This window comes from Notechis scutatus, chromosome 1 (assembly GCF_049901735.1).
Source record: "Notechis scutatus isolate UNSWTSFEM ecotype Mainland chromosome 1, rNotScu1.2, whole genome shotgun sequence".
Taxonomy (NCBI): Eukaryota; Metazoa; Chordata; class Lepidosauria; order Squamata; family Elapidae; genus Notechis; species Notechis scutatus.
The window spans coordinates 151,604,848-151,629,755 of record NC_142009.1 but is presented as its reverse complement, the minus strand read 5'-3'; the positions used below and the strand labels follow the sequence as shown (position 1 = coordinate 151,629,755).

Genomic DNA, 24,908 nt, shown 5'->3' with positions numbered 1-24,908 from the left:
TCATGCCAAGCTTGATGTTCCAGAAAAGCATGAGGAAAATAATGTTTTACTGCTTATAGTTTTTGAAAGTTTTTATTTTTTAGGTTGAAGGAGAAACATTTTGCATTGATGCAGAACAATTTGGGCTCTACGCTGGACAATTTTGATGTTGCTTTGCTGTCTTTCCCTCTGACTTAAAAAAAGATTCAGCTTGAATATTTTTAAAAAATGTAATGTAATGCAGTGCTTGAAGGTATCCTGTTAAATTTGGGGGTAATTAATGTCCTCTAAATACTCTACTATTCCTATTTTTTATTGTACTCTGCCAAAAAATAAAGAAGCAGATACAGATATGTCAGATGTTTCCATTATAACCCATGGATAAAACATTTTCTGAGTTAATTTTAAATTTCTAACAGTTCGAATAATTTTGCCTCAACTCTCTTATCACACAATCATATCCAATAACTCCCTCTTTCGGTACTGAATGTCCATTTCAAACTGAAATCACCAATGCTGATTTGCACAGGCCTAATTACTATACAACAAAATTTATTCCATTTTGTATGTTTTTTATATATGAATAAATGTCAAAGGATAAATCATTTAGAGGACCTATAAAAACATAAACAACGTAGGCATATGTACGGACAATATCTGGAGGACAAGAGTTTGTTTTCAAAGAAGCAAATAGAAATATACCTGTTGGGAAGAAGTCGTTCATTTTCTTCTTGTAAATTTTGTAGTCAACTTCCAAAAATACACAAAAAATGACACGGTCCATCTGAAGGGGAAAAAAGAGATTATCTTAACAAAGCTTTATTTTGGTCTTCAAATATCATCATCATTATCATCGTTAATAAATGAAACACTTGGTTATAACTTTTGATGGATACATTTGCATATGTTCATACCATAGCAGTCCAGACGTTCCAAACCACACACAAAGATTTATTGTTTGGGTCAAAGGGATCATTTCAAGTAGCAGTATGAAATTTAGGGAGCTGTTTTTCCATTTATGCTAACTCTGCATGCAATACTGGAAACATCTGTTTCTGGAAGCGCCATGTACACTGATTAAATAAATAAGTGAAAACAAACTTGCGTTCATAAGGCCAATTCCATGTAGAGTTCCTTTTCAACAAATAGCTGGCTAGGCAATCCACCTTGAACATTTTGGCTTGAATATTAATCTACCTCCTTATCATATTTTTAAAATGCATGGAAGGGGCCTAAAACAGCTGTCTCTCAGGGATTTGGGTTAAAGAAATGGAACCTCCATTCAAGGTCACTGAAGATGTTTCTACAGGACTGTTTACTATTCTGGAAAGACTTTTGAAAACCTTCTATACTGTCTTTAATTATCTAAGCCTACCTGCTTTTAAACTGGGGGTGGTGAAACAAAATCAAAAAGAGCAGAGTAAGGCAGCCAGATGGCAGCCAGAATAATAGTTCATAAAGAGGAAATTCTCAAGTAAAGCCAAGCATGTAAAAAAGCACAAATTATATACAATAATTAGCTCTTAACAAGAATATTGTGGCAAGCAATTCTGTGTCAAAAACTTTTACTCAAAGGATTCACTTAAAAATAAAAGGGGGGATCAAATTAAACTGTATTTATATATAAAATGTTTAAATCACCAGTTACCAGAATCTCATAGTGACTTACCATAAAAGAGATAATAAACATTAAATATTACATCAAAACCATAATAAATTAAAAGACTGTTTTTGAATGCTTTTGATTGACTGAATGATTGATTGGACAGTCACTTGTCTGGAATTGTACAGTGTCTCCTACTTAAGCAGAAGGTTGGACTAACAGACCTCTAAGGTCCCTTCCAACTGCATATAAGGAAATTAATTGTTTCAATTTGATAGAGATGGACAATTCTAGAGAAGGCTTGAGTCTAGTTCCACCCATCTGAAAGATGAACTTCTTCAGAGGACCTGAATGAATGAAGTTAGGAGGGAATTGTCTTGAACAAATTAGCTTTTTTGAATCCCATCATAACTTTGAATGGTAGTTAAACAATTGATTGTGTGATGACCCGGGGCGTGGCACAAAGGCAACACAATCAGATAATCAGTAGGAGTCCCTTTATTAGCTCCAACTTTGCCCCCAATGTCCTGGTTACCTTCTGGCTGGAGAAAAACTCTCCCAGGAACAGCCTTTGGCTGCAGAGAATCAAGTCCAAAATGTGGTAATCAAAAACAGTAATTGTAAGTCCAATCAAGGCAAGATGAAGTAATTAGTCCGGCAGGGCAGGAGAAGGAATTCCAGATGTGAAGGAATGGCAATAATTCAACATGGTTGGGAGGATGCCAGAAATACAGGTAACCAAAGTCAACACAAGATAAACTCACGTTTCTTCCCAGCAGATGCTATACTTAGCATGCATCTCTTTTAAACTCTGTTCCCAGATGTGGCTAATGAGGGGAATCAGGGCCCTTTCCTCTCCCGTAAGCCATGCAACCCACGTTGTTCTCTTCTCCATTCCTCACTGCATGCCCTAGGATGAAGAGGGGGTGGGCCTGGGTCTTCCTCTGAACTCCCTCTCCCTTGTTCTACCTCTTCCCTGCTCTGCCCAGCCAGACTTTGCCCTTGCCCAGTTTCCTCCACAACCAACAGAGCCACACTCCCACTCCCTATCAGCTGTTTGTCTTCCTCCTCGGATTCAGACTCCAACAGAGGCATGACAGATTATGACAGTTTTTAAGTTATGAAATTAATTGTGTAACTGAAATTATCCAAATTAGGAAGAGGTGGTTGTATAATTTACTTGCATATATGATGGCACAGAACAGTTCATCAAATACAGAAGAAGGGCTGAAAATATGTTCATCTGAATCCTGTCAATGGGTCAGAGGAGATCTATAAGATTCATAAGGACCCAGAAATAGCAACTCAACTCTAAGTGAAAGAGAGCAATGAATAAGGAGAGCAATCATAGATCGCAGATGGGTTGAAGAGGACTGATCAGTCATTAACTTGATATTGGATAATGGGTTATGTACGCTAACTGTCAAATCAATTATGAGTTAACTGGGGTCTTTCCATCAGTCCGGAAAAGTTTTTAAAAGCCCATCAGAAGTATAAATAACATTCAGCAGGATTACACCTCCCAATGGGGATGAACCTGGGTTATTCCCTCTCAGTTCTCTGCTTGCTTTTCCCACAAAGTTTGGTTTTATATTTGGACTGACTATATAGATGAATTTTACAACTTTGGCAAAGTTCTCTGTATGGAAAATATAAGATCCATTTCTTAATAAGGACTACCATTTTTTAATCTTGTTCTTCATCATACTTCGTTTGCAATTTGAAATAAAACATTGAAACTTATTCTGAGATTCTGAATTTCCTTCCCTTTGAAAGAAAGCCACTTATTTTGCCAAATAATACTCAAATAAATACATACAGGATGTACCAAAAGTCAATCACAATATTAATTGCAAAAGTCAATCACAACATTAATGTTAACAATTTTTTTTTATTTCTTCAGAGATAATGTTATTGCACTTAGGAATTTTCAACAGTCATGCATTGTGAGTGATGTGTTTTAGAAAATGGCTACCAATTAAAAAATGTAATAGAATTAATAGAATAAATTGTCTGTGAGGACTGACTTTTGGTAAACCCTGTAAACTATACAACAATGGTTACCCAAAAACAAGAGTCAAAGATTTGCTGATAAGTTTCACTCACTATATAAAAATAAATTGTCATATCTATGCCCAAAGCTGGCTTGTCAGTACGCTACAGATTGACAACTGTATGCAACATCCTTTTTCCAATACAGACATACAGTGTGCATATAGAGAGAGATGAGAATGCTCTTCCACACTTATATATTTCATCTGAAACTGATCTATCCTCATTCTTATCAATCCTGCTTCAATGAGATTCAACTGACTGCCAAAACCCCGTTATCTCAAGGTGCCAAGAAACATCAACAATGTGTGTTACTGGATTTGTGATGCCCCTCTTATAGATAGTCCTTGCTTAATGACCAGTCGCTTAGCAACCATTCAAAGTTAGAGCAAACTTCTCTTGAGCTACTGACAACCTAATTTCAAAGTTCCAGTAGACACGTGCACATGCCCACACATACAGAGACACAGGATCACATTGTAGGCACTTGGCAACTGGCTCATATTCATGGTTGCTTGGAACATCCTGCATTCACCTGACTGCAATTTTTGGCTTTTTTTGCCAGTTTTTGGCACTTGTTTGATTTCTGGCAAAAAAAAAAAGCCCACTGGGAAAAATAAGTTTGCTTAACAACTACTGCATTGGCTTAAGAATGTTTACTTAGCAGTGACTGCAAGAAGATGGTGAAATTGGGTGAGGTCACATGGTTACCTGTTTAATATTCACCAAGATTTTCAACAAATAATTCTGGGCTCAATGACGAGTTTAGGTCAACTGTCAACCTGTAGAGAACTCTTATGTGGACCTCATGATGCCCAGTGTCTGGATAATTGATTCACATTGTTGGAACATTCTCATTATATGACCAGGTCACATTGGAACAAGGTAGCAAGATTCCTGATTAGACAGCAATGGATTAGAAGCAGAAGTGGTATTCAGCAGGTTCTGACCAGTTCTGGAGAACCGGTAGCAGAAATTTTGAGTAGTTCAGAGAACTGGCTAATACCACCTCTGACTGGCCCCGCCCCCATCTATTCTCTGCCTCCCGAGTCCCAGCTGATTGGCTGGGTCTTCTTTTGTTGCCCTGCACAGGGGAACAGAGCTGGAAATCAGGTTAGTGGGTGGGGAAGGAATGGGATTTTGCAGTAACCTTCCCTCAGGAGTGGGGTGGGAATGGAGACTTTGCAGTATTCTTCCCTTGCCCTGCCCACCAAGCCATGCCCACAGAATTGGCAGTAAAAAATTTTGAACCCCACCACTGGTTAGAAGGAAATTTCTGTCTCTAATCCCATCACATGCGGCCTCTTTTGCAAAGTTTCTTGGATTCTTTCCTCCATAACAATGCCAAGCTTATTTCTTTTTTTCTTGCCATTCTCGTAACTCCTCCATGCTGTTACTTTGCATAATATCATAGCTGCTGTGTCTCTCCTTCTCACATACCCACGCTGATGTTATCTAGTCTTCTCAGTTGAACATGTTGTGTTTGTGTTTTTCCTCCTAGGGAAGCATTTTCTTTGCTACTAACATTTTAGCTTTCCAAATGATGTTTTTAGTCATTCACTGAATTCTAATGTTTTTTCAACAAAATATATAAAAGACTCCACACAGGCACATTCTCATTTTATAAACTGCACGTATGTGCCCATGGCCACTTATGTACAGGTATTTGGTGAGTCAGTATCAGTTTTTTCCACAATTTTCATTTCCAGAGTTATAGGGAAACTTTGTTTTTTAGAATACAAAGTTTTTCAGCCCCATAAAACTTTTAAAGTGGCCTTTGCATACATGTAATCTATATATGAATTAATTCCTTCCAAATGTGTGAAGAAAGCATCCTATTTTTAAGCATGCATAAGATGCTGTGATGACAGCTCGGATACTGTGTTTATCTGATTGAATGGCATGTGTTGGCAGATAATAAATTGAAATTAAGCTATATTCCTGCATCTTTGCCGGTCAGGGAATGTTTTATCCAAGCAAGCCTGATAAACTAGGTTGGCCTTAATCAATGAAAAAGACTCTTGCTCTTTATCACTTCCGTTCTAAAACAAATGACCTAAGTGGTCAGAGGGGGAGAATCGCTTGGACGGTACCTTAAGAGTAAGCATACAAGATTCTTGGAACTGGCTTTTGTGATGTACAGTTTATTCTATTTCTGAACTTTTGAAATGCCACATTGATTAGATGTTTTGTGCTCTCTCCTTTGTAGAAGACAAGTACAAGAATATAGAGATACTAATTCGACTAGGCTCATCAACCAGCTATAAGGTCTCATTGTTATCCCTACAGCCAGGGAAAAGAGGACTATTCATTGGGGGAAGCTTAAAGAAGCTAAACCACGAAGGCATTATTCGTGACTGACAGCTCTCATTTTGGAGTCCACCATTGAAAGTGTGTTTCCTATCTCCTGTCCCCTTTCCCCCCTTCTTTGCAGCCTTGATTAAATTTTGCTAGCTTCGTGGCTATGAATAGGTAGATCAAAGAGGTCATAAATGAACAGCACTGCAGCAAAAGAAAAAGAAAGTTCAACTAGGTACGCTTTTCTCTTAGGAGGCACCTTCACAGCTCCAGACAACAGATCTTATTGATCATCTCCCTCCTGGGTAATTCAGAGTCTATTTAAGGATAGAGTATTACTCTTCTGGAGAGCCAGTTTGGTGTAGTGGTTAAGGCAACAGGCTAGAAATCAGGAGACAATGAGCTCTAGTTCTGCCTGGAGCACAAAGCCAGCTGGGTGACCTCTGGCTAGCCAGGTTTTCTTAGCCCCCAAAAGGAAGCAATGGCAAACACTTCTGAAAAACCGGCAAACTGCAAGGAGTTGTCAAGGCAGTCTCAGAATCAGACATGATTGAATGGAAGGGGCGGGGGGGGGGGAGCTATTCTAAGTTTTTGTACTTGGGCATTTTTTCTTGGCATCATCAGATTTCGGGAGACTTGATGTAACAGGTGGATATAATTTAGGAGAGAGAACAGTCCCAACTGAGATATTTAAAACAGCACAAACTGAAATGTATCCTTGTTTTGCTTGGGATTTAATGGCATACAAATGTAATAATTAATACATACATACATACATACATACATACATACATACATACATACATACATACATACCAAATACATTTTCCACAACTCTGGAACTTCTGAACTTCATGCACAGCAATAAATGTTTGGCAAGTGTTGAGAATTACACCAAAAATACAGGGAATAATTCAACAGGGTACTATTGTAGCTTTCAATAATATTAATATGGGATGCTACAGAACAGGTGAAACTCCTGTCAGAAATGTAAAGTTGTAGAACAGATTACAAGTGATATTGTCTGCAAAGGCTATGTAGGTAAATCACTAAGATCCAAAAGAAGAATCTAGAAACTTTAAAAAGGGACAAGGATCCAAAAGGAGATTTCCCAGCAAAGTCACTCCTAACTCTACCGCATTAGATGAGACTAAAAAATCACAGCAGAGGTGATATTCAGTAGGTTCTGACCAGTTCTGGAGAACCGGTAGTGGAAATTTTGAGAACCGGAAAATCCCACCTCTGACTGGAGATTTTACAGTATCCTTCCCCTGCCACGCCCACTAAACCACACCCACAGAACTGGTAGTAAAAAAAAAATGAATCCCACCACTGAATCACTGTCTTCCAAAGATATAGCAAAAACTATATGTATTTAAGACATGCATTGCAAATGTACCCATGTGGCAGACCCCCTGAATAAAAGACCATGTAATTCTAAAGATATACCCTCTATCCTAGATAGTCACTTCAAGATTGTTCTGAGCAGAAAGGAGATACTCAAGGAATACACTGATATAAATAGTTTCCCCCCTTTTTCCTCCAGTCTTGATCCTTATTTGTCTTGTGGTCCTCCCTCTTGATTTTGTACCTTTTCTGTAGTGGTCTATTACAGGTAGTCACTGAAGTATGATGGGCTATTTAATGACTGTTCAAAGTTACAACACGCCACCCCCCAAGCTATATATGAACTTGTTTCAAAGTTACAATGACTGCAGAGCCACCGTCATTCACCCTTGTACATCATAGAGACACTGTAGCACATCCGCCTATGGTACTGTATTTCTCCCCGCATCCCTGCCCTGCTTGATCCCCACATGCACTGGTCTTGCTTTGCAAACCCACTGGGTTCCACCCACTCCTCCCACCTCAATCTTTATTCACTCACTTACCTTTCAATGATTCCAGAGTTCAAGATATCAGGGTAAGGAAGGACACTTCATGGCTGGACCCCATGGCGCAATCATGAGGAAGAAATCTTGCCAGTTTTGCTTTCCTCCTATGCTTTGCTCCCCCAGTGTAGATAGCAGGGGAGCAAAGCATAGTGAGGAAAGTAAAACCAGCAGGATTTCTTCCCCATGATTGTGCCATGTGGCCCAGCGATGGAGCAACCTTCCTTTCCTTACTCCAATTTCCTAAGCTCTGGATATTTTTCAAAGATAAGCGTGCAGTTGTGATGGGGTGAAGTAGAGAAGAGGCCTATAGAGCTGTGTGGAACACAAGGGGCAGGAAACAGAGCATGGGATATCTCAGAGGGTGGGGGGAAGGCCCAATGCACGTGGGCTGGTGCCTGCACTAGACTTTCCATTGTCTCCCCCAACTGAGTCAATCCATTCTCAATGACCGGTGCATTCATCTAATGAATGCATTGGGGAGAGCAAGAATGGAGTGGTCATTAATGATGTGGTTCATTTAAAGTAGACCTCAACTTCGATAGTAATGGGCAGGTTCGATTACAGTTGTAAGTCGAGGACTACCCATAGTTTGGGTTATGATTTGTGCGTCAACTCATAAAATATTTCTATGGCCGTTTTAGAATTGCCAACAGAAAGGGAGGGGGGAGAGGGTTTGAAAGAGCAGTGGGTCAGCTTGGAAATCGAAAGTGCATTCCATACATGTTTTTCAGAGATAGTAACTAGGTGACTGAAGTTTCTGCCATGCAAAAATCTAACTGGAGAACATGATTGATGAGTCTTGACCATGGATGTGTTTCATTGGAGAATATGAATTATGATACACCTGGGAGTGGGGGGAAACCAGGGTCAAGGGTGACAATGAATTATGTGTCTCAGAGTCTGCTACACCCAGGCAGTGCTGGACATGTTAACTCCCAATAAATCCTTTGAAGTTTTGGAAGTTTGGCTCAAGACTCATGATTTAATTGGGGTAACTGCCAGAATCCTGACACTGTGATCCCTAGTTCCTGGTTGCTGCCCAGATCTAACACTTGGTTTCTTCTAGTTTTGCTTTGTTGCATTATGCACAGCGTACAGCTCTTGTATTGATCCATAAAGCTTATGGTTTCCATATTCCAATGCACACGACAATTCTTTTCTTATTGCTATTCAAAGATAACAGGCAGAATAAGTATTGAATATTGCATCCATTAATCAGTAACAGAAAGTAAACAAATTGAGATCTAACAATCATAACTCGACCTCATTATCTCTTGTCTACAGCAAGAGGCTTCTGAACAAGTCATTATACATGACATACTTTTTCCTTCTAACAAATAACAGGGCATCTGTCTATCTTTTGAAGCAACCTATCATTGAAAAGAATTCAGAATCAGACACAAACATAGTAAAGCATTTTTAGGTGAACCTTACTGGTAAAAGCACATGTCAGTAAATAATTGCTAACTCCAGAAAATTGCTGTATCTCTTTATTCCTGCCACATTTACAGTTGTTTTGGTTCAACGCCTACTGAAGCCAAAGGGAATCAGTTGATTGACTTTAATAGGCCTTGGGTCAATACTGATGTTTTCTAAATCTAGGCATCCTGCTAAGTTTAGAACTTGTGACAAGCTAAATTATAAAGCATCTTAAAAGTTCATATATTTTAATGACACATTGCAACAACATTTTCTATTGATGGTGATTCTACCCCTTAATTATGATCAATAATTGGATAGCAGACTGCACAAAAGAAAAGACAACTTTATAAAAGAAGGGATTTAATTAACAATAAGCAACCCTGTTGAATTAGATTTAAAAATGAAAAGGTGGATGTAACAGTGACTAAGATATAAAACTTTTAATTCTATCTCATCATGAAGCATTGGCTGTTACCTTGCTCTAGAGACTACTAAGATTAAGAAAAATGAAATCTATGACTTTCAAGTTAATTTTCTTACCTTCTGAGATTACTTAGTGAAGTTATGATTTTAGCTGTGTACTGTAACTATTATTCTATGAAAAATGAGAGTTTATTGACAGAAAATAAATTATCTCCTACAATTCCTTGTAAAATATATGCTATGGTAATTTGAGTGTGGGGACTGAGTTGCGCTCATGGTTCTATTTTTTCCTGGGGCATTTTGTATAGAAGGAGCAATGAATAAATAATAAAATTGAAATATACTTCCAAAATGAATAGCTATTCTTCTTTATAATTGTTTTTGTCTTTACCTCAAGTACTAGCTGAGGTAATACAATAGCAGTAACAGTAATAGTAACAACAAATTTATATTCATAAATACACAGAGGAAAAGAGAGAGAGAAATTTACTGCAGTTGTCAAATGGAATTTTTCCTGCTTAATCTCAGTATGCCACAATTGGTGTGCATCAGAATATAATAATTTGTGTTCTTTCTACAAAGTACAAGACAGCCTAGGAGTATGAGTGAATATTTTGTTTTTCATTATACAAGCATATCTCCAGAGGTCTGCATAGCATCCTTGGCTTCCTACATTTCAGTTAAATACCATGGGAGATCATTGACTCATCTTTTGGTTCAAGAGGCCTGCCCTTGAAAACAATGATTGGGTAATTTCTTCTCCACACAATTTGGATGGAGAATTTTGAAAGGCCCTGAATCATTTCAAAGAGTCTGTTTCAGAATAATACAACTATGGGGTAGCTACTCTTCTAATTCTGCATGAAATTGAATGCACAGATGACAAATTAATTCATGCAGCAAAATACGCTAGGTAGGTTGTACAAAATACCCCCTAAAATCCTGTAGTGTTATGCATGGTAAAACCCCATATCATCAATTTCAGAGTATGGTACCTGTTTGGAGCTTTTATATTTCCTATGGTATATAGTATAAACAATTGAAACAAACAGTCTGTTATGTGGTGCACGGTGGTTAGCTAAACTTTTAAATTTATATCAAAACCAGGACAGATTCTGTGCAGAGTCAACTTCTTTTACCATAACTACCAATTCACCAAAAATCCCATGTAAATAAGAACTACATTGAAGGTGGTCTTCTAGTGGGGAAGGACAAATGCTAGATCAAAATTTAAACTTTAAGTTTATAGCAGGCATAGGACCTTGCTTCAGTGGTGCAAACGGGTTCAAGCTTGAAATAAATTAAATTGGTGTGCAGTGATACTTATACAGGAGTTATGGAGCCAATTAAAATTCATACACATATGCCCAAAAGCCTTCAACATAGTTGCTATAAACTTGTCTTTCTGTCTGATATAGATAGGGAGAAACAATTTGTGGGAATCAATATTTCACTTGATGACGAATGATTCCACCACTTTAGTAATAAAAAAGGAAAAATGAGGAGAAAGAAAATGAGATGTAAAATTATGAACATTTTGGCAGGACAGTTGATTCTATGACTCCATAATGATTTTTTCTTCTTAAATAATGGTGAAAGCCTCTGTGAGAAGTTTTGACGTTATATTTTATCAGGATACTTTTTTTTAGCCCACAGTGAAATATAATTAAGTTGTTGAGGCAAAAAGGGAAAACAATCACCTAGTGTTTATTGTGATCGAAAAGATTAATGTGGACCACAAAATCTAAATGGAGTCCTTCAGCTTCATAGCACTCTATAACTATAACAGGATATTGAATGGCAAGGTACTCAGAAATGAAACAAGATAAATGTGATGCATCATGAGAACAATTCCTACTGGCTAATCAGTAATCCCGAGGGCAGGATACTATTATCCGGATCAAATGAAATATCTGAGAGCTGATTAACACCATCCTGGGTACTGCAATAGGTCAATAACAACATGATAGAAACCAAACGAAGCTCCCTGAAATATCTTCTCTTGCAACCTTTTTGCATGTCTAAGAACTACAAAGATAGACACACATTCTACTTGCGGGAATGCTGTTTCCATATGAAGACACAGACAAGGGCAAAGCAATAGACGCAATCTACATAGACTTCTGTAAAGCCTTTGATTCAGTGGTACACGACAAACTACTCCTAAAAATAAAATCCTATGGTATCTCTGGACAACTGAATAACTGGATAGAAGCATTCCTGTCAAACAGACAACAAATGGTCAAAATCGGAAGCGTCCTATCAAATCCAGTACCTGTCAATAGTGGTGTCCCCCAAGGCAGTGTTCTAGGACCAACTCTCTTCATACTCTACATAAACGACCTCTGTGATCATATTAAGAGCAATTGCGTTCTCTTCGCTGATGATGTAAAGCTGTTCAATACCACAGACAATACTGCTACCCTACAAAAAGTTCTTGACTATGTATCAGAATGGTCAAACAAATGGCAACTTCAAATCTCAACAAATAAATGCTCTGTCTTACATATTGGCAAAAAAAATCAGAAAATAAAATACAAGCTGAATAGTCAAGAACTTGTTGATGACCCAAGCTCTGTAAAGGACCTTGGAATACTCACCTCTAATGATCTAAGTGCTAGAGCCCACTGCAACTACATAGCCAAAAAGGCATTAAGAGTTGTTAACCTAATCCTACGTAGCTTTTTCTCTGGTAATATCACACTACTAACCAGAGCATACAAAACATTTGCTAGACCAATACTCGAATACAGTTCATCAGTCTGGAACCCACATTACGTATCTGATATTAGCACAATTGAGAAAGTCCAGAAATATTTCACAAGAAGAGTTCTCCACTCCTCTACTCGTTGTAGAATACCTTATGCCACCAGACTTGAAATTCTAGAACTAGAAAACCTTGAATTACGCCGTCTTCGGTCTGACTTAAGCATGGTATATAAAATCATACATTGCAATGTCCTACCTGTCAGTGAATACTTCAGCTTCAACCACAACAACACAAGAGCACACAATAGATACAAACTCAAAGTAAACCGCACCAAACTTGATTGCAGGAAATACGACTTCAGCAATAGAGTGGTCAATGTCTGGAATACTCTACCCGACTCTGTAGTTTCTTCCCCAAACCCCAAAAACTTTAACCTTAGACTGTCTACTATTGACCTCACCCCTTTCCTAAGAGGTCTGTAGGGGGCGTGCATAAGCGCACCAACGTGCCTACCGTCCCTGTCCTATTGTTTCTCTTATTCTTTTATTTTTCTTATATGTACCCATTTCATGTATTCACAACTATGTATACACTTATACTTATTATCTTGTAAACAATTGGCAAATCAAATAAATAAAATAAATAAATAAATAAATAAAATAAAAGGTTGGGACTTTCTTTGCATAGGAGAAAATCAAGAGATAACACAACACATAACACAAAAAAGAGACCTGCAATGAGTTAGGCTCACTAAGAAGCAAACATACATAGTAGTTAGCAGGAGGTGAGTATTAACTTGAAAAGAATAGTGGAAAACTGAGAGCAGAGGAGAGTGAAATGAGCTATAGTATATGAGACTTCTACATAATATCTGGTGGGAGGGAGCATGGCTGACTGGGATTATGAACAGAACCACTCTGGTTAAGGAACAGAACACCTATAATGTGCTAGTAGGCACAGGGATTGTACATAAATGAAGAGGTGAGGAATTAGCTACTTTTTATAAACAGAAATGGCTATTGTTAATAGACTGCAATTAATCACTATTTGATGAGAGTGATGCTATTATTGGAGAATCAGTCATTCTTCTGCTTCCAAATGTACTAGGGTCAACAGGAAAGAGGTTCCCCTAGTTCAGGGATGTCAAACTCAATTTCATTAAGGGCCACATCAGGGTTGTGATTGACCTTGGGGGGCAGGGTGGACGTGGCCAGCTCAACGTCACTCATGTTGGGGGCACCTGTGGCGGCCCGAGTGCTCTGCCAGCGAAAACAGGATCCTGAGCTCCATTTCTGGCTGCGATAGCCTCCTGCAACTCTCTGCCAGTGAAAAGGGAGCTTGAGAGGGCTGCCCACAGCCCTTGGATGCTCCGTTTTCAGCTCTGGTGGCCTACTGCAACCCTCTGCCAGTGAAAACAGAGCTTGGGAGGGCTGCATGCGGCCCTTCCAAGCTCCGTTTTCGCTGGCGGAGGCACCGTGGGCCAGTCCGCTGTTTCCAGGGCAGCCCCACGGGGCAGATCTAAGCACCCCATGGCCCAGATCCGGCCTCCATGCCTTGAGTTTGACACCCCTGCCCTAGTTTACTTCTGGCTCACACAGAAATATTAATATCTTTGTTATGATTATTAATAATAAGAGACTGAGATTCTGAAGTCATTTCCCCTCTTCTTTTTCCTTTCAGTTTGATATTAAGAATGAGGTTCATTCACTACAGTGCTACTAGCCAATTTATATTACAGGAGATAATTTGGGCACTGTAATTTGGCCACCGCAGGTAACATAACAAAGAGCTTGCACTAGGCAATTGTTGAAACATTGCTCCTGCCAGGTCAATACTGGAGGCTGTCTCCCCACCCAAGGGATCAATGCAAAGTTTTTTCTTTCTAATAAAATATCTCAGTATATTTCTTTTGATGGCCACTAAAATTCATCAGCCAAGGGGCAGCAGGGGAGCAGCTTAAAATGCATTCATTGTTACCAAGAGATCCATCAGTTTCCAGAATTCATTTTTATACCATACAAACATGATGACATCAGCTCCATTAATCTTTCCAGCTTGATACGCACTGTCTCTTGAAGATGCATGTCGACCTCCATTTTTCATTGTTACTAGTCATAGGGCAGCTGACACAGCCAAGATAATCCTGTATTCAGCGATACTAGGAGAATGAATGGATTTTGATGAATGTAATTTGCTATCTCAGTGACAAATGGTAAATGAGAAGAGATGGTTTGCATGCAAATATTGCTGTGTTAAATATGGGCTTGTGAAAGATGATACTTTGGAACTATCTGATAGGCAGTTTTACAACAAGCTCATTTTTCAGATGAGATAAGTAATCAACTTCTATCAGGCTATCATTATACTCATACTGTGACTATCTGTTGAGTATGAAGGCAACACAGTACACAATTAAGCAAGTTTTTCAATTCAACAAGCTAACTTTTAGCTTTTTACTCCTGCACTATGACACCAATTAATCAGAACAACAAAAATGAAATATGTTGTCATACATAAACAAATCTATACAGTTATGATAAGACCACATTTAGACTACGAGTCTGGATGAGGTTAGACAGTTTGATAAACTCCACATATTTAGACTAAAACTCTATAATCCCTAGACATTGGCTATGCTTTCTGGAACTCAGAATAGTAACTCAAAACAATTGACAAAAACCATGGTTCCTAACCAAGTAATATTGCATAAATAGTTCAAATGCATTTATATGAAAATTTTGTACTTGTCAAGGATGGTTTTGTAGTTCTTTGTTTTAATAATGTAATTTTCAGCCCTCCTGTTTTAACTACACCAATATCAATTTAGTAAACTGATAACAACTTGGTTAGAGCTGCTGGTATACCGGTAAAGTGGTGGCAAGGACTGGCCCGTCATATTTCCAGAAACCACTGGTCAATTCAGCCATAATCCTTTCTCACTGATTAACTCAAGGATATGGCAAGAATAATGCAGATTGGAAAACTGCAGGTTCAGCTCCATTTGTCAACTTGGAATACAATTTGGGGACACTTCTCCTATAGGCAGTGAGACATATTCATGGTTTATGCAAGGCAATATAACCCCCATATTTATAAGCTTACAGACATGAATCAAACTTAAATGAATTAATAAACAACTCAATTAGTCAACGGCTTAAAGGAACCTTAGCATGAAAACTTTCAAATGCTATCATAAAAATGAGTTTAAAAAGGTGTCTCTATCCACATTTTATGTAAAGGAGTAAAAAAATTAATCTATAAAAGTTCATAGACTCCGTATGTACGCTAAGATCAGAATCAAAGCATAATAGAGTATATAATCTATATTTATGCAATACTGTAATGTCTAAAAGGACTACATTTATACGATGTATAAGTGGAATATGCATTTTTCATTCTTTTCCTCTTAAATTTCTTTTTAAATTTTTGACATGCTGAAACATAGATGTCATCAGGAGCCTTATGGCAATTTTCTGGGAAGCTCCTCCTTGCAAAACTCACTGCTGCTTTATAATTTCAGTATTGCAATGAAAATATAGAACTAGTTGAATGTTTCATTCAAGAGAACCTGAAACTAAAATGCTAGGGAACAATAACTATAAAAATTAAACAGTATTAAGCAGAAGATGGAAGTACAAGGTGTTTTTTTTTAAATAATTTTACCTGCATACTATATATTACAATATTAAATATTGTAATAACTAATTATTGTTAACAAAATAAATTATAATTCCTCACACAAAAAGAATATTATGATTTATTACAGAGTCCAAGGCAGGTGAACTCAGAAACAAACTCTATTAAGTTCTATAACACATACTCCAGGTAAATGATTATAGGAGTGCTACAAACATATTTTTAAAACAATCTTATTTTGGTTGGCCTGCTGTAATTATTCCATATTCATCTATTTTAAACTAATGCTAATGTATATTTAGCTATTAAGAGAATTCGCTGACAGATCCAATAAGAACTTTTACACATACTGTAGCTCGTTCCCAAATGTAAAATCTTGATTCTCAGGTTAGTGTGAATTTTTAGTGTCAATTTTCATACTTGACACTGCCTCCTTTCCATGCCCCTGTGAGGCCCTGGTTGCCTATATTTGGGAAGAACTGTCACAAAAACCTTCCCTTACTTGACCTTCCACTGACAAAGACTGCCAGTGCTGATCTTATCTCTAACCTGAGTCTATTTCAACTGACATCAAAGATCCACCAAGCAACACTGTTCAGTGGTTCAATAACAAGTATAAAATGATATCACCAATAATGGAATGATTGTTTATAAAGACATTTCCATTACTCTAACATCCATTGAGTAGTGTATACTTCACAGTTAGTGTCTCCAGACCTCCACATCACATTTGATGAAAACATCTGGAGATACTCTGATACAAGAAGTTAACAATTACATTTTCCCCTCTCTTAGTAAATTTAAACATTTAGGAGGGAAATGGTGATTGATATCAAGATTATGAGACAAAGATATACAACATGTTAACCATCACATAAATGTAGTACACATGATTTGCTATTGGATATAAAAAGGATCATTCTGGGGCAAACTTTGTTTTAGGAAGTAGCCATCCTAACCTAGTAGTAGAAACAAAGACACTAATATTCAAGCCCAATAGTAGAATTCTTTAAATATTTACTATGCTCCTATTAAAAACCACATACAACTATGAATAACTATTAAGAGAATTTATACAACCAAATAAAATATATTATAACATTTCTTAAAAAACAACAACCAGAACTTAGCTATTTGAATTTCTTATTTCAAACCAGTGATAATCTTCCTTGTGATCATAAAATGTAGCTTGAACAGTCGAAAATTATTTTAAATATCAGCAGACAGTATACTGAAGCTCTTGAGAAGGTTACTAAAATATCTCCTTCAAAACGTAGGAGGCTACAATTAATGCAGGGGTCATACGTATTTCCTGCTCTACTAATTCTGTCTTGCATAATATTTGGATTATGTGACTGAGTTATAATATTATTACAAATGGAGTACACTATCATTAACTGCTGGAAGTTATTACAATCATTTAGTTCATCATGTGACTCAGTGAAAATTCTCACTGCACAGCATTGAATAATGTGTGTGTGTGGGAGGAATGGTCATGCAGGTTTTATATTCACCTGGGTCAGCACTGAATTAGCACATTAGCCCAGTTGGCATCATTCTTCCCTCTTTGTTTGACAGGAACACTTTACTAAATTAGGTATTTAGATCCAGTTCATTCTAGAGTTATTTTTCTAATAATAGAGAAGGATAAGAACACTTCTACAGTACAAAAATTCAATGCTGTTCCTAACTGATAATCTAAATATTATCGACCATTCTGAGCATCAGAATACTTGGAAGAATTCCTGAAGAATTTAAGGTTATAGGGTTTTGCTGGAGATAGCAATAGCACTTAAACTTATACACTGCAGGGCTCCATAGTGCTTTACAGCATTCTGAGTGGTTAACAATGTCAGCCTATTGCCCCTAACAATCTGGGTCACCTCGTTTTACCGACTTCAGAAGGATGGAAGCCTGAGTCAACGTTGAGCCAATCAGGATCAAACTCCAGGCTGTGGGCAGAGTTAGTCTGCAAAACTGCATTGTAACCACTGCATCACCAGGGCTCTTCTGGATCTTTCAGAAGTGACTTGAATTCTAAGAATTCCCAGGTAGCGTTATTGTTGAAAATTCCACATTCTAAATATTTTCAAGTATTGTTGAAAATTCCAAATCCCAAATAAATCCAAATATCAGAAGATGCAAAGATGAAGAAGGTTAATCCGCTGAGTAGATTTGTGTTGCATTCCCCCCACCCCACCCCCAGTAGCCCTCATAGCTCTTCCACTTCTTTTCTGCACAATAGTAAGGCTCTGAGGCTGAGCCTTTATTCACCCAGTAAGCTCACTGAGGTTGCCTTGAACCAGACTTAAACCTGGGTTTATCCAAGTTTAGTCTCACTTTACCACATTGGCTGCTCACCAAGTGCATTCACATAATTTGTGCAGTCACAATGGCAGCACCCTACTGCAGGACAGAACTATTTGTATACATGGAGGTGAGAGTCCTTAATTCTGCAGAAATAGAAATAATCTGTATGGGAAAACGACCCAAAAAGAGTGAAATGTATTTAATGTAAGTATATTGAGAAAAATAATTATAAAATTGATGTACTAAAGCTGTCAGCCAAAAGCGTATTTCAAATGATCCGGGGATCAAAATGAAGGTTGTCTATAAATGTTATTTTATTAATACTGCCCAGAAGCATTACAATATCCACCAACTAGTAACGTTCTTCAGAAGTGTTATCTAGTTACTATGATCTGGATTGTGGGAACTAGTTTTTTTTTTCCTAACTCGCATCTCGCCTTCTGTCATTTTATACTAAATTGAACAAAACATGCCATTTTTTCAATTGCTGTAAAACATATCCCCTCAGATTAGGAGGCAGGTCAGCAGAAGGATTGGCAGAAGCTGGAAGACATTGTGAAGATGGAAGGTAGGCTGGTGGAAAAATGCTGAGAAGGACAATAGGAGGATGCTAAAAAGATAAGGAGTAGATATTAGAAAGAAGAAGGTAATATATTTTCAATTGACATCAACTTCTTCTTACTCTGACTAAAGGAACTATTTTCTTTTGAGAAAGAACAAGAGACTTTCTCAGGAAGGAGAATGCCCAGAAAGTTAGTAGTTATGCAGAAGGGGCTATTATAGCAATAGCACTTAGCCTTGCATACCGCTTCACAGTGCTTTACAGCTCTCTTTAAGTGGTTTACAGAGTCAACATATTGTCCCCAACAATCTGGATCCTCATTTTACCAACCTCGGAAAGATGGAAGGCTGAGTCAACTTTGAGCCCCGTCAGGACTGAACTCCAGGCTGTAGACAGAGGTTGCCAGCAATAGTGCATTTAATCACTCTTGATATATACTATGCCTCTCTGGTGAGGAAGAAGGATTTGATTGTGAGCACATTAGCTGAGAATGTGCTCCACTATTTACCTTTTTCATTGCCTTCATGCAAATTCTGGTTAAGATATTTAGTCACTGCCATTGCATTGACAGTCCATGTGAGTATCTTTCAATTTGTCAATCTAGTGCCTTGGTGAAACTTGAAAAATTAGAATATTGTGCAAAAGTTCATTTATTTCAGTAATGCAAACTTAAAAGGTGAACCTAATATATGAGATAGACTCATGACATGCAAAGCAAGATAGTTCAAGCCGTGATGTGGCATAATTGAGATGATTATGGCTTACAGCTCATGAAAACCCCAAATCCACAATCTCAGAAAATTAGAATATTGTGAAAAGGTTCGATATTCTAGGCTCAAAGTGTTTCACTCTAATCAGCTAATTAAGCCACAACACCTGCAAAGGGTTCCTGAGCCTTTAAATGGTCTCTCAGTCTGGTTCAGTAGGAATCACAATCATGGGAAAGACTGCTGACCTGACAGTTGTGCAGAAAACCATCATTGACATCCTCCATAAGGAGGGAAAGCCTCAAAAGGTAATTTTGCAAAAGAAGTTGGATGTTCCCAAAGTGCTATATCAAAGCACATTAATAGAAAGTTATGTGGAAGGGAAAAGTGTGGAAGAAAAAGGTGCACAAGCAGCAGGGATGACCGCAGCCTGGAGAGGATTGTCAGGAAAAGGCCATACAAAAGTGTTGGGGGGACTTTCACAAGGAGTGGACTGAGGCTGGTGTCAGTGCATCAAGAGCCACCACACACAGACGGATCCTGGACATGGGCTTCAAATGTCGTATTCCTCTTGTCAAGCCACTCCTGGACAACAAACAACGTCAGAAGCGTCTTACCTGGGCTAAAGAAAAACAGACCTGGTCTGTTGCTCAGTGGTCCAAAGTCCTCTTTTCTGATGAGAGCAACTTTTGCATCTCATTTGGAAACCAAGGACCCAGAGTCTGGAGGAAGAATGGAGAGGCACACACTACAAAATGCTTGAAGTCCAGTGTGAAGTTTCCACAGTCTGTGTTGATTTGGGGAGCCATGTCATCTGCTGGTGTTGGTCCACTGTGCTTCATTAAGTCCAGGGTCAAAGCAGCCATCTACCAGAAGATTTTGGAGCACTTCATGCTTCCTTCTGCAGACGAGCTTTATGGGGATGCTGACTTCATTTTCCAGCAGGACTTGGCACCTGTCCACACTGCCAAAAGCACCAAAAACTGGTTCAATGACCATGGGATTACTGTGCTTGATTGGCCAGCAAACTCGCCTGACCTGAACCCCATAGAGAATCTATGGGGCATTGCCAAGAGAAAGATGAGAGACATGAGACCATACAATGAAGAAGAGCTGAAGGCCGCTATTGACACATCCTGGTCTTCCATAACAGCTCAGCAGTGCCACAGGCTGATAGCTTCCATGCCACACCTCATTGAGGCAGTAATTGCTGCAAAAGGGGCCCAAACCAAGTACTGAGTACATATGCATGGTTATACTTTTCAGAGGTCTGATATTGTTCTATGTACAATCCTTGTTTTATTGATTGCATGTAATATTCTAATTTTCTGAGAATGTGGATTTGGAGTTTTCATGAGCTGTAAGCCATAATCATCTCAATTATGACAAATCACTGCTTGAACTATCTTGCTCTGCATGTAATCAGTCTATCTCATATATTAGTTTCACCTTTTAAGTTGCATTACTGAAATAAATGAACTTTTGCACGATATTCTAATTTTTTTGAGTTTCACCTGTACATCTCATATCTGGAGGTGATCCAAAGTAAATCAAATTGGTAAAGCATCAACTGGGCACTCTTTAGATAAAAAATACGGATACAAACATTTCTTAACTTTATCCACTCAGGCCAGAGAAGTAGAAGGGCGTAAAGAAGAAGAATATGAGTCCAAGCTTCACTCTGGACAATACACATAACATCAAAATATAGTTTCTTTTCATGTTCAAATGAAGCCATTAGGCCTGTTGTTCTAACACTTGAATTGTTTGGGAAAGTCACTTTCCATTTCCCTTTCCCCTTCCTCTTCCTTCCCAAATTGTACCATATAGTAAATTACTTATTGCAATTTAAAAAGGAACAACAAAATTCCAGAGCCAAATAATAATATACATTAATAAGCAACAGAGCACTGAGGAAGAACAACCTCCCAAATCCAATTACAGATAGGATAAAACCCTAGTCTTAATAACAGGGAGATAATAATAACAATAACAAATTATTAAACATTTATGCCGCTTGACTCCCAATAACTTGGTGGCACACAACAATCATCCAAAGAAATTACAATAAATTCAATTTTTAAAAAAAGATAAAAGATGGTAAGCACAATAAGCAAGGGGGTCTCGCTATTCCTTGCTAAAGGGCCAGGGCTTCACAGCTCTTGTGGGAGCAGACAAGGTGTGCTTCTGGGGTCCTGAAGCCCCAATTGTTTAATTGAAGGCACCTACTTTTTCCTGTTGCTTTTCAGCTTAGACCTGAGGGAGAATACCCTATAACCGTGATGGTGAACCTATGGCACGCATGCTGGAAGTGGTACGCAGAGCCATCTCTCTGGGCACGCCAGCCATTGTCCGTTGCTCTTCTAGGTTCCAGCACACGCATGCGTGCTGGCCAGCTGGTCTTTGCGTGCACGGGAGCATTGGCCAGCTGGTCTTTGTGCGCGCATGCACACCAGAAACTGGAAACTCAGCTTCCCTGGGTGCGCATGTGCGCCGGTAGCTGCTTTTCTGGTTTACAGTGTGCATGCGTGCACAAAGACTAGGTGACTGGCACGCACTGGAAGCCAAAAGCTCAGCGTGCTCCTGTTTAGACACTTTGTGCTGAAAAGTTTCATCAACACTGCCCTATAACCCATCTTGTCTAAGATGTGTTAGAAGACTTAGATTTTTTAAAAAAATTAAAAAACACAGCAGGTTCAAACCATACAGACTTCTGGAGAATGCTGTTCCATAAGGCAGGTAGATCCAAAGTTACTTGTCTTCTACAAGAAATTGAGTTTATTTACTTAGGTGCATTCTGTGCTGCTGAAAAATCAGCTTCTTTGCTTCATCTACACAAATATCAGATACTTTCAATACAAGATATTATATTTCTAATGGAGTTTTTGGAGTTTTTAAAATAAACCTACCATCCTCCTAGCCTGCTACTGTAAGACTAGCAGATAATGACCTAGTTCTTTAGATATCACTATGATATCCCTGCAGCATGAGGATCTAGTGGCTTACTAGCTTGTTAGTAAGTAATTAGAGGATTTTGTAAGCTATGGATTAACTTTAGCTAGAGTTATTATTTGTGATTTTTCCTGCTAGAAGTAACATTTCTTTAACATCTGTCAGCATGAATGAGAGGGGTCAACCACAAGCATTCCATAAGCTGACCACAAGTATCTTCTACACAGACAGAAAGTTGTGGCTTTCACACTTGGCTAAAATATCTTGCAAATGAACCCATTACTGGAATCAAGGAAGGTGATATGATATTTAACTTAAGCAATGGTTAGAGGCTTCCAGAGGTAAGCAAAGTTTACCATAGCATAGTAAAAACCTCCTGAGATAGTAAATTTATATAATAACAAGGTAGAATTAAATAATTAATGAAGTGTTATGGGATGGCTTGGCTTTGCGCACATGTATGACTGCTATGTAACTTTGTAATCAGTCTGCAAGTTCTCTTACTTTCATTTCCTGTGGTAAATTATATAAAAATAACTGTACCTGATTTCTGGGGCACTGTTTGGGTTTGATACCCAGAGGCATCCTCTTCTGCTTCTGTACAGAAATGGAAGAGTTTTGTCTTTCCTTAATCCTGTGTAGACATTGGCTTCTTCAGGCCAGATACCTGTACCTAACCAACCTTCTGGCCAACACTACTATACAGATCTCATGTTTAAGTTTGTTATTTTTCCTGAGGATAAAAATGAAGAGATAACAATCTCCAAAGGATTTGCTTAAAATAAGTTTTAATAGATACTGTTAAAAAAGGTTTCCCCTCCCAAAAAATGCAACATATGTTCCAGACCTTCATCAGGTATTAATTTTCTGAAACATTAGGTGCAGCAAACCTACAAAAAAATAATCTTTGAGACCAAGCTTTTACTATTAATTTGGAATATTAAAAGCTGTTATCCGTGACTTTTTTAAATACCAGCATTGCTAGTCTCTCCCTCAGGTCACAGCTGAAAAACAGCAGTAGAAAATAGGCATTGATTTACATTTATTAGAGAGATAGGAAAGCAGATAATCTCATTTGCATTTTGGCTGCTTGATGCTGACATATTATTCATCCATCCATCTATTCGTTATCAAGGTAGACAGTGCCCCCAAAATACCAGGTTGTTGATCAAGTGGAAATTTATACGATAAGCACCAGCTTTTTCCATCAAATTCTCAAAAACACCACAGCATACAAAACTTCTGTAACTGCTTAATGACAAAATGTCTGTGCTAAATGCAGAAAATAAGAATCTCATTCAATTTATTAATCAGTGCCAATTTGCTTACTTCCCTGAAATAGCTATATGCTAACACAACAAGTTCTATTCAAGAGGAAATTACTATTTTAAAAATCATAAGGCAGAAACCCCATTATAGGTGTCAAGCTCCTAAGGCAAGAATCTTCATGGGCCAAAACTGAACTGATATAAATTGTTTCTGTGAGCTGCAACTTATTCCTAACTTTTGGAAGACCATAGAAGTTCACGATGAAATCACAGGAAAATGCGAGGCTGAATTTAAAGGACCTTTTTTATGAGAAAGTATTTATTATGGGATCAGTTACTTCCTTCCTGATGGGATCAGTAGCTGACCATTTCCTTTTAAAATGGTGAAAAGAAAGGAGTGAATTGTGCCTCTTCACATTTGCTATTTTGCTGCTGAGTTTTGCTAGAGTGTTCTCAAGATGCACAAAGAATTAAGAAATATATACAGGCTTGCCTTATTTTGTTAGAGTAAATATTCCCAAGAAGGACCTCCCCCCAAAAGAATATTAGATTTGTGAAAACATTGCACATTAGCTGGGGTGTGTGTGTGAGTGCTTGCTCCTTTCCACAAGAAGTCCAAAATACTCATGAAGCAATGTTAATTAGAAGGCCTACTCAATGTCTATTGTTTTCCATTCTGGCTCCATTAAAAGCTTGCAGTCATTCCTAGCCATACACTAACATTTGTAATTATAGCTTCAAGTCAAAAAGCAGAAATCAGTGTGAGGTTAGGCCTCATTAGTAAATACTAAATTAGGAAACATGTTTTTTATGATCATATAAAAACGGTTTGATGTGGTTGGAACCAAGGGAGTGACATTTATGGTAGCGGGAAAAAAAGACAAAATAGAAGTTCTTCCAGATCTAGTTACACACAAAAAGTATTTTATTTAATTATGAGTGCATTCATAAGCATGTATAGTTAATTGCCAAGAAAGGTTGCAGAACTTATTTTTCAAGAAAAAGATTTCAAAGCAAAGCACAATGGGTTGGGATATGATTGCTTGACATAATAGCCAGAAATTTGGGGGCAATATCCTTGACAATTGTTA

The 24,908-nt window shown here is 38.0% G+C and overlaps 1 protein-coding gene across 4 annotated transcripts in view; it reads right to left on the bottom strand.

Annotated features, from left to right (window-relative positions):
* The window catches only part of MACROD2 (mono-ADP ribosylhydrolase 2), a 1,127,501-nt gene that overhangs the window by 173,602 nt on the left and 928,991 nt on the right, over positions 1-24,908 (bottom strand). For all 4 annotated transcript variants that reach the window (XM_026668493.2, XM_087948725.1, XM_026668495.2 and 1 more), the window contains exon 9: positions 682-763. In XM_026668493.2, coding sequence (XP_026524278.2) covers positions 682-763 — 82 coding nt within the window. The remainder of the gene's footprint in view (positions 1-681; positions 764-24,908) is intronic.